Source organism: Aotus nancymaae, unplaced genomic scaffold, assembly GCF_030222135.1.
Source record: "Aotus nancymaae isolate 86718 unplaced genomic scaffold, 86718_ANA_hifiasm-v0.15.2.pri h1tg000040l, whole genome shotgun sequence".
Classification (NCBI taxonomy): Eukaryota; Metazoa; Chordata; class Mammalia; order Primates; family Aotidae; genus Aotus; species Aotus nancymaae.
The window spans coordinates 125,791,596-125,805,793 of NW_026988454.1; the positions used below are offsets into that span (position 1 = coordinate 125,791,596).

Genomic DNA, 14,198 nt, shown 5'->3' on the forward strand with positions numbered 1-14,198 from the left:
TCCTGCCCTAAGCTCCTAAGCGCTAGGGATTACAGGCGTGAGCCACTAAACCCAGCCAATATCTTTTAAAACATAACCAACTATAATCCTTAATGTTTCTTTAAATTGTCATCAAGTATTAATAATAGTGACTTCTAGTGAACATCTTAATCCTTAAACCACAAGTCTGAGTTCAGTTTTGTGATTCCTTTCAGTTTTACAACTCAACTCAGAATATGAACAAGACTGGTTGGTGTGACCTGTTATTTTGGAAATTACAGGAACTTTAAAACTTCCAAATAGCTACAATCTAAATGTGCAATTCAAAGGTTTAACACTTTCCATGTTCTAAAGTTTCTAAGAGCCTTGAAGTTGTGCTAAGGCTTCTGTTTAAAGTAACTGCAAATTGGAACTGTAAGTCACCTAAGTCAGGATAACTCCCTGGTGAAGTCAATTTTATTTCAGGTTCTGTATTATTTCTTAGCCATATTATACCCATACCTATATACTGTCCATTTTACAAAAAACCCTCCAACTTAAGACCCTGCAAGATAGTCATATACTGCCCAAAAAAACGCCCATATAAGTTTTCCATTTACAAGAGCAATGTATTAGCCAGGCGTGGTGGTGCGCACCTGTAATCCCAGCTACTCAGGAGGCTGAGGCAAGAGAATCACTTGAACCCAGGAGACAGAGGTTGCAATGAGCTGAGATCATGACACTGTACTCCAGCCCGGGAAACAGAGCAAGTCCCTCTCAAAAAAAATAAAACTAAGAGCAATGTAACTGACATATTGCATTGCTTCTATAGTTTCTTAGCTATCTTGGCTTGTTCCTAACAGGAACAGATTTTAGGCTATGTGGGAATGCGGAAAGACAAAATGCCCAATGCCAGAGCTCCCAGTAAATCAACAGGCAGACTGAAAAGTGTCTTCCTTAAACACACTTAACTTGAAAGCTGAATCTTCCTGACACCAATTCTCCCCTCAAGATTTGTGTAAAAGGTGGAAATAATTTACTAATTTGTTTAGGACCTGTATCTTAATATATCCATACAGCTTTATCTCTTAATGCAATGACTTATCTTTTGTATTTAAGACAGTCAATACAGCATAATCCAAAACTATCTTGAAAGAACATATTTAAGGAAATTAAGCCACAAGACTGTTGCATTATGATTTAATCTAATTGCACAAAAATTTGAAATTACAACTCCTCCCATTTTCTAAGAGGAAGGTTATGCATGCCTCCATATTCAATTCTGCACTGTTACATTTGAACCATATTGTGAACTTTACATCATGATGGATCAGCTTAGAATTCCCATGCAACACCTCAAATTATAAAATGGAAGCAATTTTTAGAACTGTGGAAACTTTTCATGCTAAAGATAAAAGCCATTTTTAATGGGCAACTTACTTTGTGTTACAACGTACCAGGTTGCTGCTATACTTTTAAAATGTTGGTCACTAAATATCATAGGCCCTGAACTGGCTTCTACTCCTAAAATGGGTTAACTATCACTTAGGTGACAACTGTATTTCCTTCACTTACGAAGACTAATCCATAGTGCATCCCAGCTGTGTTTCTTATAAAATAAGAATCGTGTAACCAACTGCTTCCCATGGGATAAGAACACTGGTAACAGTGGGTTAAACTATTACACAATTATGCTAATATTTTATTAATTCAAAAGCACTTTACAAGAAAATATAAGTATGGCTTCCAATAGGAATGTTATACCTGGACTTGGTACCAAGCTCACAGATTTGAGTTTGCAAGGAAAAACAGGCTTTCAAGTTAAACAACAATTTGTAACCAAAACTTTAATCCCAAGGATTCTCACAAAACATATTACAAATGACAGCATGAAAAAAAATCTTGCACAGTAACTCAAAGTTCGGCTCTACAATGTACCCTTAAACTGGCAGGTCATTTTTGAAATCTCAAATTTGCACATGTCATAAACAGCCATGTATTCATATACAGCAATCAAATAAGGACCTTATGACCTAAAGCAAAGATAAACTTTCTTGAAACTTAAGAGATTCTCTATCAACTAGGCAACCTCTGCCCAGGATAAACATGAGTTGGCTTTTTCAAAAACCTCTAATTTAATAGTGCAGCATTTTTTACCCGATGGCTTGTGTTTCACAGCAACTTTTAAAGACTGCTTGTTCAACCATAGCTGCATCCTATATCCCAAAAAAGTAAGTCTTAGTTCAATTTTTGCCAGTTGTTTCTGTATTTAAAAAAAAAAATTCACACTTCTGCTGGGCGGGTTTAGAGGTTTATTATCAGTCTATGCATAACTAAAATTCAAAGCAAATTCAATTTTGCTTAAGGGAACATTGTAAAGTAACAATTCTTGGTATTACATGCCTCATATGATCCATTTCAAACCATAGAGAATTACACCTTTGTGTCACTGTTTCAAAAGACAAACAAATTTGAACAGCTAAAACATCTTAAAAATGCACCAAGCTTATGAAGTCTCAAACAAAACTTGAATTTTCTGTACATACTCCTGTCAAATGAAGTAATTTCCTGTACACCACTTCTCTTGCAAACTGGTCTTCTATTTCCTTTCATTTGACCTAGAACGGCTAAAAAAAAACCAAAAAAGAACACATTACATTTGTAACTTGGTGACATATCAAAATAGACTTTTAAGGTAAAAACTTATGGCTTAGAAGACAGGCTTTAATATACTACATATGCAAAGTCTTAAACAGCTCGAGTTATCAAAGATCTTACCTACGAGACCTAGAGAAGGATCGGGACGGCTTGTGATTTCTCTCCCGAGACAGCGATCTCTCTCTTCTCCTATCTCTAGAAAGGGACCTAAACAAGAGAAAAAAACATTAGGCCCAATGAGGTATGATAAAATTATACATAAATATTCTCCTGATCTGACATGGTGGCTCATGCCGACATTTCCAATATTTTGGGAGGCAGAGGCAGTAGGCTCACTTGAAGCCAAAAGTTTGATAACAGATTGGGCAATAAAGTGAGATCCCATCTCCACAAAAAATAAATTAGGCAGGTATGGTGGTGTGTGCCTGCAGTCCTAGCTACTCAGGAATCTGAGGGAGTCTCCAAGGCCAGCAGTTAAAGGCTTCAGTGAGCTATAATCACATCACTGCACACCAGCTAGGTGAGACACCCACTTTTTAAAGAAAATTAAATTCTAAGTCTCTGAAAACTCAAAGCTGACTCATCCTTACAACTTGATTCACAATTAAAGCCAAGGTTTAATCCCATTAACCAAACCATCTGGAAAAGTTCAGAACAGCAGAAACACTGCCATTTCTAAGAATGTAGCCAAAAAAAGTAGTCATTTACCTGCTCCGGCTGCGAGAGAAGCTTCTCCTTCTTGGAGATCTAAAAGCAGAAACAGGAAAATTAGACTCATCATCAATTAGTATTTATGGCGTGAGGCATTTCCCAACTTTTCAATTTCACTGTTGGGCCCAGTGAATGTGCCGAAGAACTGGCACCCATCGTCCAAAAAAAAATAATAATAATAATTAAGAAAAGAAAAAAAAAGGCACAGAAGGATTAAGGAACAAAAAGCTCAAGTGAAAAGCAGGTATTCCAACCATGGATTCACTTTAACAAAGAATGCTTCACAGCAGATCTGTCCAATGCAAAACTTCATGTCAAACTAACTTCACTACCCAAACACCACGCCAAAATATAATCCCAAGTAGTTCCAAAAACAGTACCATAAACCAGTATTTGGAACCCATGCAAACCTATAAGTCCATGACAAGACTTAGGTACCAGGTGGATAGTGTAATTTTGTGAAAACGCGGTAGGTGTAAATATTGATGCCATTAAGTGCTACATTAGAACTGCATTTGTGATCGTCAACATTTAAGAGTGTGTTTAGGCTTACCAAAATTACCGTAGCTTGGCCCACACTTCAACCCCAAATTTTAAAATTTTGAAACTGTTAGTAAAACCATTTAAAGGTGATAGGATTCAACAAATTTTTTGCCAGAAAAGAAAGCTAATCTGTTAGAGATATTAAAATTTTTAGTTTGGCATCTCACACATGCAAATAAGTTTCACTTGAAGGTCTAGTTACATTACGAGTTCCCTATCACCCTTAAAAGTTTTTCAAGCAATATATATGTACGTTACCATTCAATTATGCACAGCCAGCCTTTGATCCAGAAAAAAGAATTACTTTAAGCCGCTTACTCCTTATTTTAACCAGCAGTAAACTGTATAAGCAGGAAAAACTTACTAGTTTTGGGTTTCAACAAGCTAGAAATGGTGAGGTGAGGCTGCCGGACTGACGGCCAGGAAGAATTTGCTGAAAAGGTTTTGCCAGATGTTGCGTTGGATTTAGTTGGTTGGCGAAGGGGGTGTTGTGGATTTTTCCTGCTTTTTTGTTAGCCGAAGGCTGCTGCTGTAGTTGTTGTGAAGACATTTGGTAAATAAACAGCTGAGCTGATTGGCCAGGAATGTGTGGGCGGTCGAGGTGGCTGCTGCCGATTTGGTTAAGGTTGGAGAGAAGGCTGAGAGAAAACAGCATGCTCGGGAACCAAAGGGCGGTGCAACCTGACGACTGGCCAGCCTGGGTCATGTGAAACGACACCAGCCAAGCTGAATGGGGCGCGCTGGTCACATGACGCTGAAAGGGCTAGTTGACTGGCTAATGCAGATTCAGAGGGTGGTGAGAAGAGACATGATGGTGACTCTGTAACGGGGTTCATTTTTATTAATAGATGGACCAAAAAGCACAAAAAAAATGAAAAACAAGCCATCAGTACAACCATCTATTAGCTAACAAATACTCTTTTATTATGATGGGCAACAGTGTGCTGTTGTTTTTCAAAATAGCAAAAGGGGCAAGATTTTGAACTCCTGTCTCCTAGAAGGACTCCACTCACCTGTAAGAGGTAAATTTAGTCCTACAGAAACTATTTTGGAGGTCTGAGGAGATGTGGAGTTAGCATCCAGACAATACTGCCTGGTCCAAGAATGATGCCATTTTAAATTATAAAAAAACTGAATTTTCTTCTATTTGGGATTGAAGAACAGATGACTGGATTACTTCTTTTTTAGCCCCCTTTATTGGTCAGTGACTTAAGTTTCAGAATGACTTCTACTTTACCAGTTGTAACATTAAAACAGCTGCCTGTTTGATAAATATTACAATTGTGCTAGTAGTAGAAAACACAAATTTGTGAAGAGCTAGAGTTGAATGTAATGTTTGTCATTATGGAGCCAAGAAATGGAAAAAGGCCTAAACTGAAGTATAAGGGAAGACTTGAAAAGATGCAACTAGAAAGATGAACTAGAAGACAGATCCAAGATAGAAGTTACTGACTACCAACATGAACAGTGACCTAAAGACAAAAGCCAACACTCAGCACAACTCACATACCCCAAACTAAACCCAACAAATGTTTCACAGAAACCTCAGATTCTTCCAAAGTTTAAAACCCACCAACAAACTTTAAGAGAAATACCTGCTCCTACTAGCTACTTCATTACACCAATACCTCTAAACACTCTCTCTCAAGTACCTGCGACGAGGTGGAGGACTCCTCCTACGATAATCATCTCGAGGACGACGGCCCCAAGAGGGAGGTGGGCCACGATTTCTACTTCTTTTTTCACCATTCGACAGTTCCACTCTTACACGGCAGCCACATAGGGTTCTGAGGGGAAAAAGACATTAAACTTAAAACAGCCTTTCTGAGATGTGTATTAAAGCCAAAAGCTTTAATATAGCTTTTTAAACTCCCTATAGCTACTCTGCAAAGAACACATCCAAGTGTCTACAGAATACCAAATTTTTAGTTCCCTTATTTTTACTAATATAAATTGAGCTTGGCCGATTACAGTGGCTCGCACCTATTATCCCAACACTGTGTGAGGTTGAGGCAGGCAGATCACGAGCTCAAGAGTTCAAGACCAACCTGGCCAACATGGTGAAACCCCGGCTCTACTAAAAGCACAAAAATTAGCCAGGTGTGGTGGCACACGCCTGTAATCCCAGCTACTCAGGAGGCTGAGGCAGGAGAATCGCTTGAAGGCAGAGGTTGCAATGAGGTGAGACCGCGCCAGTGCACTCCAGCCTGGGGGACAGAGCAAGATTCCTTCTTGGAAAATAAGCTTCTTTCCCAGTTTAATTTCGAATTAAACAATTAAATAGGATTTTCTAAAGTACCAATTCACAAAGAAGCCAACTTCTATTTTATCCCTTAATTGTTAAGAGTCAGTCTGATTGAGCTCAATGTTAATTTGTTAACAGGTACAATTTAAGTGTCAAGATCCTTCCATTTATCCCTGAAAAAACAAGTTCTCCTGTATCTTCATTATGATTTCTTCCTTGAGATCCCAACACTTACTCAGTTATCTACCAGGCTATATTTACTGGTCTTCCATTGCCCTACTTTAAGTAAAAATGGGTTCAAATCAAGACAGAACCATTTTGGCCATTTTACAGCACCCTCTCCCCTCAATTATCACAATAGTCAACACAGAAGAAATTATAGCTGTGGCCAGGTGAGGTGGCTCACATCTGTAATCACAGCACTTGGAGAGGCTGAGGCAGGAGGATGGCTTGAGCCCAGGAGCTTGAGACCAGCTTGGGCAAGACAGTTAGACCACCATCTGTATTATTTTTTAAATAACAAATTTGGCCAGGCATGGTGGCTCACACCTGTAATCCAAGCACTTTGGGGGCCAAGGCGGGCAGATCACCTGAGGTCGGGAATTCAAGACCAGCCTGACCGACATGGTGAAACCCCGTTTTTAAAAAAAAATAAAATAAATAACATAAATTTTTTTTAAAAAAATGACATCATACCTCAGAGTAGTAGAAAAAGACCATTATTACCCACCCTTCATACAAACATAGCCATTAAATTTAGATAAGCTATCATATTTGACAGTGATTGAGAAGAGGTGGGCCCTGGAAAACTTTACTACAACCTGCTTGAATTGACCAACCTTTCATGCAGCTTTACAGTCAACCCTCAGACCCTTTTTTCCATTATACTTCCAAATATGAGGAAAGTGGGGTAGGGGCACAGAGGTCAAGCCTTACTTGGCCAGTTAACAGGACACTATTAACACAAAGGGAAATATCAACTGATTCACTTTCTGGAATAAGTATTTCAAACACACAAAAGTAAAGGTATTAGTACAATAAATCCGTGTAACCATTTTGTAAACAATTATTTTAAACAAGTATCAGCTCATAACTATTCTTAAAAATATTTGATCCCAGTTGGGCATAATGGCTCACACCTGTAATCCAAGCACTTTGGAGGCCAAGGCAGGCAGATCACCTGAGGTCGGGAGTTCAAGACCAGCCTGACCAACATGGTGAAACCCCGTCTGTATTAAAAAATAAATTAATTAATTAATAAAAAAATTTCATCCCAATTTTATCTAAAGACTTCAAAAACTCATCTAAGAGCCACACATCCTATAAATTTGTAAATATGCAGAACACAAAGCAACACATTTATATCAATGTAATTATTAAATTACCTTCCATCTAGCTCTCGGACAGCATCAGCTGCATCTCGAGGATCTTCAAATTCAACAAAAGCAAAGCCGGGAGGGTTTCTAGCAACCCACACACTTCGGAGTGGTCCATAGTAGCCAAAAGCCCGTTCCAATTCGGTCTTGTTGCCATTGTTTCCAAGATTGCCTACATAAACCTTACAGTCCAACGGACAGGAATCACGATGCATTTCTGTAATGAAAAATACCAGAAATATTCATTTATCTTAACACCTAGTCCACAGATCCTCAGAAGGAATTCCATTAGAAAAGATAAAAGACTTTAAGGTAACATGTAAAGAGAAAAATTGAATTTCAAAATGCTAGAAGCCAAACAAGAAATGTTACTACTAAAGCACCCAATCCCCCATAATCTTTACTGGTAACCCTCAGGAAGCCAGCAAATTAGTAAACAAAACAGCTTCCTTGGAACCTTGAGAACACTAAAGGAGCATTTAACCACCTCTGGGCCGTGAGGTAGGGACTTAACCTGTTATTTAATCGCCAAAATAAAGCATTTTTAGGAAAATAGAATAACCTGTTAAGAAACTATTTCTGTGCTTCAAGGCTTAGCTTTAAATTAAAAAAAAAAACAACAAAAACTAATTCTGGGCCGGGTGTGATGGCTCACGCCTGTAATCCAAGCACTTTGGAGGCCAAGGCAGGCAGCTCACCTGAGGTCGGGAGTTCAAGACCAGCCTGACCAACACGGTGAAACCCCGTCTTTAAAAGAGAGAGGAAAAAAACTAATTCTGTTGGGGACTCAAAAACCAAATAAAACAATAATGAAAAAACATTAAGGTTATACTGCCAGGCAAGTGACTCAAAAGTGCCTACATAAGCCAAAACTTAATCAGCTTTAACAACAATAAGGGAAAGAATTTCCACTTAAAAAAAAAAAAATTCCCATTGGCAGGCGCGGTGGCTCACACCAATAATCCCAGCACTTTGGGAGGCTGAGACGGGCGGATCATGAGGTCAGGAGTTTGAAACCAGCCTGGCCAATCTGATGAAACCCCGTTTCTACTAAAAACACAAAAATCAGCCAGGCGTGGTGGCGCGCGCCTGTAATCCCAGCTACTCGGGAGGCTGAGGCAGAAGTATCGCTTAAACCCGGGAGGCGGAGGTCGCAGTGAGCCGAGATCATCCCAATGCACTCCCATCCTGGGTGACAGAGCGACATTCCGCTCCAAAAAAATATACATTTTTGTGTGCCCCATTTTGGTAAGCTATAGAAACTTCTGTAGCATAGAAAAAGGAACCATAGGAGCAAGGCTGCTGCTATCACATTAAATACAGACCAAAGTTTTATGCAGTAGAAGGTTCTCAAGGAACGAGACCAACTTTCCAATTTTTTTCATAACAGCGCTATTCACAGTAGCCAAAAGGTGTTAACACAAATGGCCATCAACAGAAACAATAAGCAAAATGTGGTACAGACATGAGTATTATTCAGAATGAAGTACTGGCAAATGCGCCAACGTTGGAAAATCGTGAAAACATTATGCTAAGTTAAAGAAGCCAAACATAAAAGCACACGATTCCATAAATACTAAATATGTAAGATAGCTAAATTCAGAGACAGGAAGACTAGCTGTTGCTAAAGACTAGAGGAAGGGGTACAGTCAAAGTGGGAGTAACTGCTTTACGGGGGGAAACGGAAATGTTTTGGAACTACGTATAAGTGATAATTACACAACACCGAATATACTAAATACCACTTAAAGTACGCTTTAAGATAATTTCACTTTTAAAAAAGTACGGAGGGATTTGCTACTCAAAAATTCACTGCACTTTGGCGACTTATATTTTTGTTTTTCCTTGGGAGACTTCTATTTGATAAATTTTTATTACTTAGTTGTCACTTTGGCGATGAATCTGATAAACTTGTAGACCAGTTTCAATTACATAAAAACCATCTACTCAATAATTCAGCTGAAGTGCTTTCCAGAAACACCACGATCTTCTTACTCTGGGCTTGTCTAATTAAAATATTCAGTCCAGATACATCCTACTTGCCATGACCACACCCTGTGCCCAGGAGTTTAGTTCTAAGATCAAGCCATTGGTGAAAATTAATTTTTAAAAACACTGCTGGCACCGTTAAGGATACATTTTAACGGGAAGCGGCTGAAAGAACCAATCTTAAGCTCAAGAAAAATCGTCCGGTCTTAGAAAAAAGTAATTAGATTCAGGCTATAAATGCTGAAACTACAAGAAAGTAAAGGTTTATTACTTTTCTGAAGTCACCAATCAAGACCGGACCTTTCAATTTACTACGAATTTACTATGAATTGAAAGGTCCGGTCTTGATTAGTGACTTTAGAAAAGCATTCTGAGCTTTCCAACTAAATGAGGAACCAAAAAAAAAAGGCGCCATAAAAAGGCCACGACCTGGGATACAACTCGGCTACCTGCTCCCCCTTCTAGTTCCCAACTCCCGGGTAATCCCCTATCCCGGCTCATCCCCCAATGAAAAATATAAACACCTCCACCCAAAGACGAGGAAACCCTCTGATGGGCCGAGAGCCCCTGCCACCGCCCCGTGCTGAACGTCACAAAATGGCGGCGGCGCCTCTTTGTCTCAACCTGGCGCCGCCATTGGGCCTGGCTCCTCCTTGGTAGGATTAAATTCCACTTCCACCTCACTCCCTCTATCGCTAGTGCCTTACCGAGATCTAGGGTAAAAAATGCAGAGGCTCAAATCCACACGCTCCGATGCGTCTTCCCGCTTTCCTCCGGCCCAACACACACCAATGCTCCAGCTCACCCGGCGTCCACGAAATGGCGGACCACTGCCTTCCCCTCGCCTTTATTTATACGCCATACTGTAATCACATGATTGGACGGGCTCGCCCAATGAGAAGCAGAAGAGGCCGTGACGTAGTGGCTACAAACGCAGCGACTGCCGCGGTTGCTGGGAGCGCGCTCCGGCGGTTGCTCCAGGTGGGTGGAGACGTGCGCCGGCTCGCGCTCGTAGTAACAGGCCTGGCGCTCCCTCGAGCGTTTTTCCTGGTCTGTCTGTCGACCCTCAAGTTACTCAAAGACCCCTCTTCCTCACCTCCAAATAGGGTGGGGCTTCTTTAACGGCACTGTCGCCACCACAGTCAAACACTGGTAGGAGCCGTTGGCTCCTAACGAGATTAAGGAATGAATTTATTAATTGCTTCACCCTTGTGAGCGGTTAGGCTGGAACCAAGCATCGCGTTTACAAACAGGTCACGGAACTGTTTGTGATCCAGCTGGCACCAGACTGTGGCCGCCTAGATTCCACACTGAAGGAAAATCCTGGCTTGGAAAGTTTGCCCAACTCTGGCTGGTTTCCCGCCTCTCACGCAAACTTGCAGGACTTGGCGCTAACGGAAAATGAGACCGGTCAGGTGACCTGGAAACTATCACCTTTAGCAAACACCGGGAAAGGGAAGTTTCTGAAGATTGAATGTAAATAATGGGCCCCCGAGCGAATGCCAGGAAGGATATCTCGGGCCTTTCTCCTAGCAGTCCTTGCACTGCCTGGCATGTATGTCCGGACCATTTCCCCTACGAAGACAGCCACAAGAATAACTCTAAGGGGAGAGAGACTGATTGGGTTAGAAAATTCACCAAGAGCCGGGCGCGGTAGCTCACGCCTGTAATCCCAACACTTGGGGAGCCCGAGGTGGTGGATCACTTGGGGTCGGTAGTTCAAAACCAGCCTGGCCAACACGGTGAAACCCCGTCTCTACTAAAAATACAAAAACTAGCCGGGCGTGGTGGCAGGCGCCTGTAATCCCAGCTATTTAGGAGGCTGAGAGCAGGAGGATCGCTTGTTCCCTGGAGACAGGATGTCGTGAGCTGAGATCCTGCCACTGCACTCCAGCCTAGGCTACAGAGCGAGACTCTGTCTCAAAAAAAGAAAGAAAAGAAAAAAAAGTCATCAAGATCTCCCTTTCCTGAACAGTTCAGCTAGTCTCTTACCCCTAAACGTACCCTCACCCTCACCCCCTTTCAGTCTGGTCTGACGTATTGTTAAATTTACTTGTAGCTGCTCTAAAAAAAAAAAAAAAAAAAGAAAGAAAAGCCGGGTGCGGTGGCTTAGGCCTGTAATCCCAGCACTTTGGGAGGCTGAGGCGAGCGGATCACCTGAGGTCAGGAGTTTGAGACCAGGAGTTTGGCCAACATGGTGAAACCTCATCTCTACTAAAAATACAAAAATTAGTGGGGCATGATGGCACGCACCTGTAATCCCAGCTACTCAAGAGGCTGAGACAGAATTGCTTGAAGCCAGGAGGCAGAGGTTGCAGTGAGCTGAGATCATGCCATTGCACTGCAGCCTGGGCGACGGAGCAAGACTCCCTCTCAAAAAAAGTGAGGTGGGGGGAGAAAAAGAACCTATGTTTTCATTTATTCCCTCTTAGCTGAAAGATATGCCAATTACTATGTTTTAACTTTCCCAGGTATTTTTCTTTTGAAGCCTTATCTCTTATTGTGGTTCTAAAAGGTTTATCTGTAGTGGAGGAAAAAAATACAGATTTGTTAGGTCCTCAGCCTAGTTTCCTCACCTGTGAAATCGGGGAAGGGGATCTTAGCAAACCTTTTCTTATTTCTCTTCTAGATTTTTTTTCCTGCTTCACTTATATTTGCCTTGATTCGTTCCCCTCTATGTAAACTTTTCTCCTCTTTTTTATTTTATTTCTTTCTATCAAATCAAAGGCTCTGAAGTCAGCAGTCGTGGATTTGGCCTCAGCCCCAACTGCTAGTGACTGGCTGAAGCCCCCTGAGAAGAATGCTTAACCTCTGTCAGTTTCCTGTCTGTAAAATAACCCCAGCCTTGCAGGGTTACAACTGTTAGGTTTTGTCACTTTGTGGTCATACCTGCATCCCCAGGGCTTGGAAACGACATAGCAGGCAAGCAATACATATTTGTTTTTAATTTATTTATTTATTTATTTATTTATTTATTTATTTTTGAGACTCTGGATCTGACTCTGTCTCCCAGGCTGGAGTGCAGTAGCACGATCTCATGTCACTGCAAACTCTGCCTCCTGGGCTCAGGAGATCCTCCTGCCTCAGCCTCTCCAACAACTGGGACCGCAGGCACAAACACCCGCCTAGTTTTCATATTTTTTGTAGAAACAGAGTTTCACCGTGTTGCCTAGACTGGTCTCAAACTCCTGAGCCCAAAGCCATCCACCTTCCTCAGCCTCCCAAAGTGCCGTGAGCCATGGCACCACCCAGCCTTTTTTTTTTTTTTTTTTTTTTTTGAAACAGGGTCTTGCTCTGTTACTCAGCCAGGAAGGCAGTGGACTAAACTTCACTCACTACAGCCTGGACCTCCTGGGCTGGACCTCATGGTTCAAATTAGCCACCCACCATGCCCGGTTAATTTTTTTATTTTTATTTTTTGTAGAGACGAACTGTTATAAGCAAAATTTCCATGCCACAAAAGAAATAGCACTCGAAGATATGTCCTCTCAGCAAGGCAGTTTATTTCTATAGAAGGGTACAGGGTGCACGGATGGAGTAATGATGGCTGCCGCCCACTTGGACAAGGTGGGAAAGGGGTACTTATGCCTGACGAGGCGGGGGTCCCTATTGCTGTGTCGTCCCCTGTTGACTAGGGTTAGACCACACAAGCTAGACTAATCCCAACTGGCTATTTTAAAAAGAGCAGGGGTCCAAGCTGGAGTGGCAGGGTGGGTGTTTTGGTGGGAATGACAGTTACAGGCTTGTCAGAGCAGGTAGCCAGGGGTGATTATGTGACTGGGATGAGTCAGGGTGGAACCAGAGGGAGGGGGAGCAGATGTGAACTACTGATGAACCAGTGGAGAAAGTTGTTTACTGGAATTAAAAGGAAGTTAAACTTTAAAATAGAGATTTAAGGAATAAGAGAGCTGAACATACAGACATACTGATTATTTGAAGAGAAACTTGGGGTTCACTATAACAATAGTCTCACTTTGTTGTCCAAGTTGGTCTTGAACTCCTGGCCTCGAACGATTCTACCACTTTGGGAAAGTTGTTTGAGACCAATCCGACTCCTGAGATTGGTCTTAAATTCCAAACAAGTCTCTAGAAGTACTGGAATTACAAGCATGAGCCACCTCGCTGGGCTGTTAAATTATTTAATTAAGTAAGAGAAATGATGTATGTAAATCATCTGGCTCAATCACTGCTTTTAAAAATGCTGACTGGCTGGGTGCAGTGATTCATGCCTGTAATCGCAGCACTTTGGGAGGCTTAGGCAGGCTCATCGCTTTAGACCAAGAGTTTGAGACCAGCCTGGGCAACATGGGGAGATCCTGTCTCTACTAAAAATACAAAAAAATTAGCTGTCATGATTTGAACCTGTAGCCCAGCTACTTGGAAAGCTTAGGTGGGCGAATTGCCTGGAACCCAAGAAGTTGAGGCTGCAATGAGCCGAGATCGTGACAGTGCACTCCAGTGCATTGCAGTGCAATCGAATGAAACCCTGTCTCATAAATAAATAAATGCTGGCCTTTAAAAATTTTTTCTTTTCGCATCTCATTTTCCCATTCTTTCTCACCGCTTTTTCTGTTTTTGTTTTTGTGTGTAATGCTAGTCAAGCGTGTGTCAGCCTTGGCCTCCCGAAGTGCTAATTTTACAGATGTGTGTCTTTCAATGAAACTTTCTTAATCCCTCCACCTTTAGTAATGAAAACATTCTGAACCTCCCCTGGTCAT

General features: G+C 41.5%; 1 protein-coding gene across 1 annotated transcript; it reads right to left on the reverse strand.

Moving 5' to 3' along the window:
• Window positions 1-1,142: 1,142 nt before the first annotated feature.
• On the reverse strand, window positions 1,143-10,303 carry SRSF3 (serine and arginine rich splicing factor 3). The gene is made up of 6 exons (XM_012461566.2): window positions 10,188-10,303; window positions 7,501-7,708; window positions 5,523-5,657; window positions 3,325-3,363; window positions 2,737-2,823; window positions 1,143-2,585 (listed from the first exon to the last, which is right to left on the reverse strand). Exons 2-6 carry the CDS (start codon window positions 7,704-7,706, stop codon window positions 2,558-2,560), a joined length of 495 nt encoding a protein of 164 aa, XP_012316989.1. The 5' UTR covers window positions 7,707-7,708; window positions 10,188-10,303; the 3' UTR covers window positions 1,143-2,557.
• Between the last annotated feature and the right edge of the window lie 3,895 nt (window positions 10,304-14,198).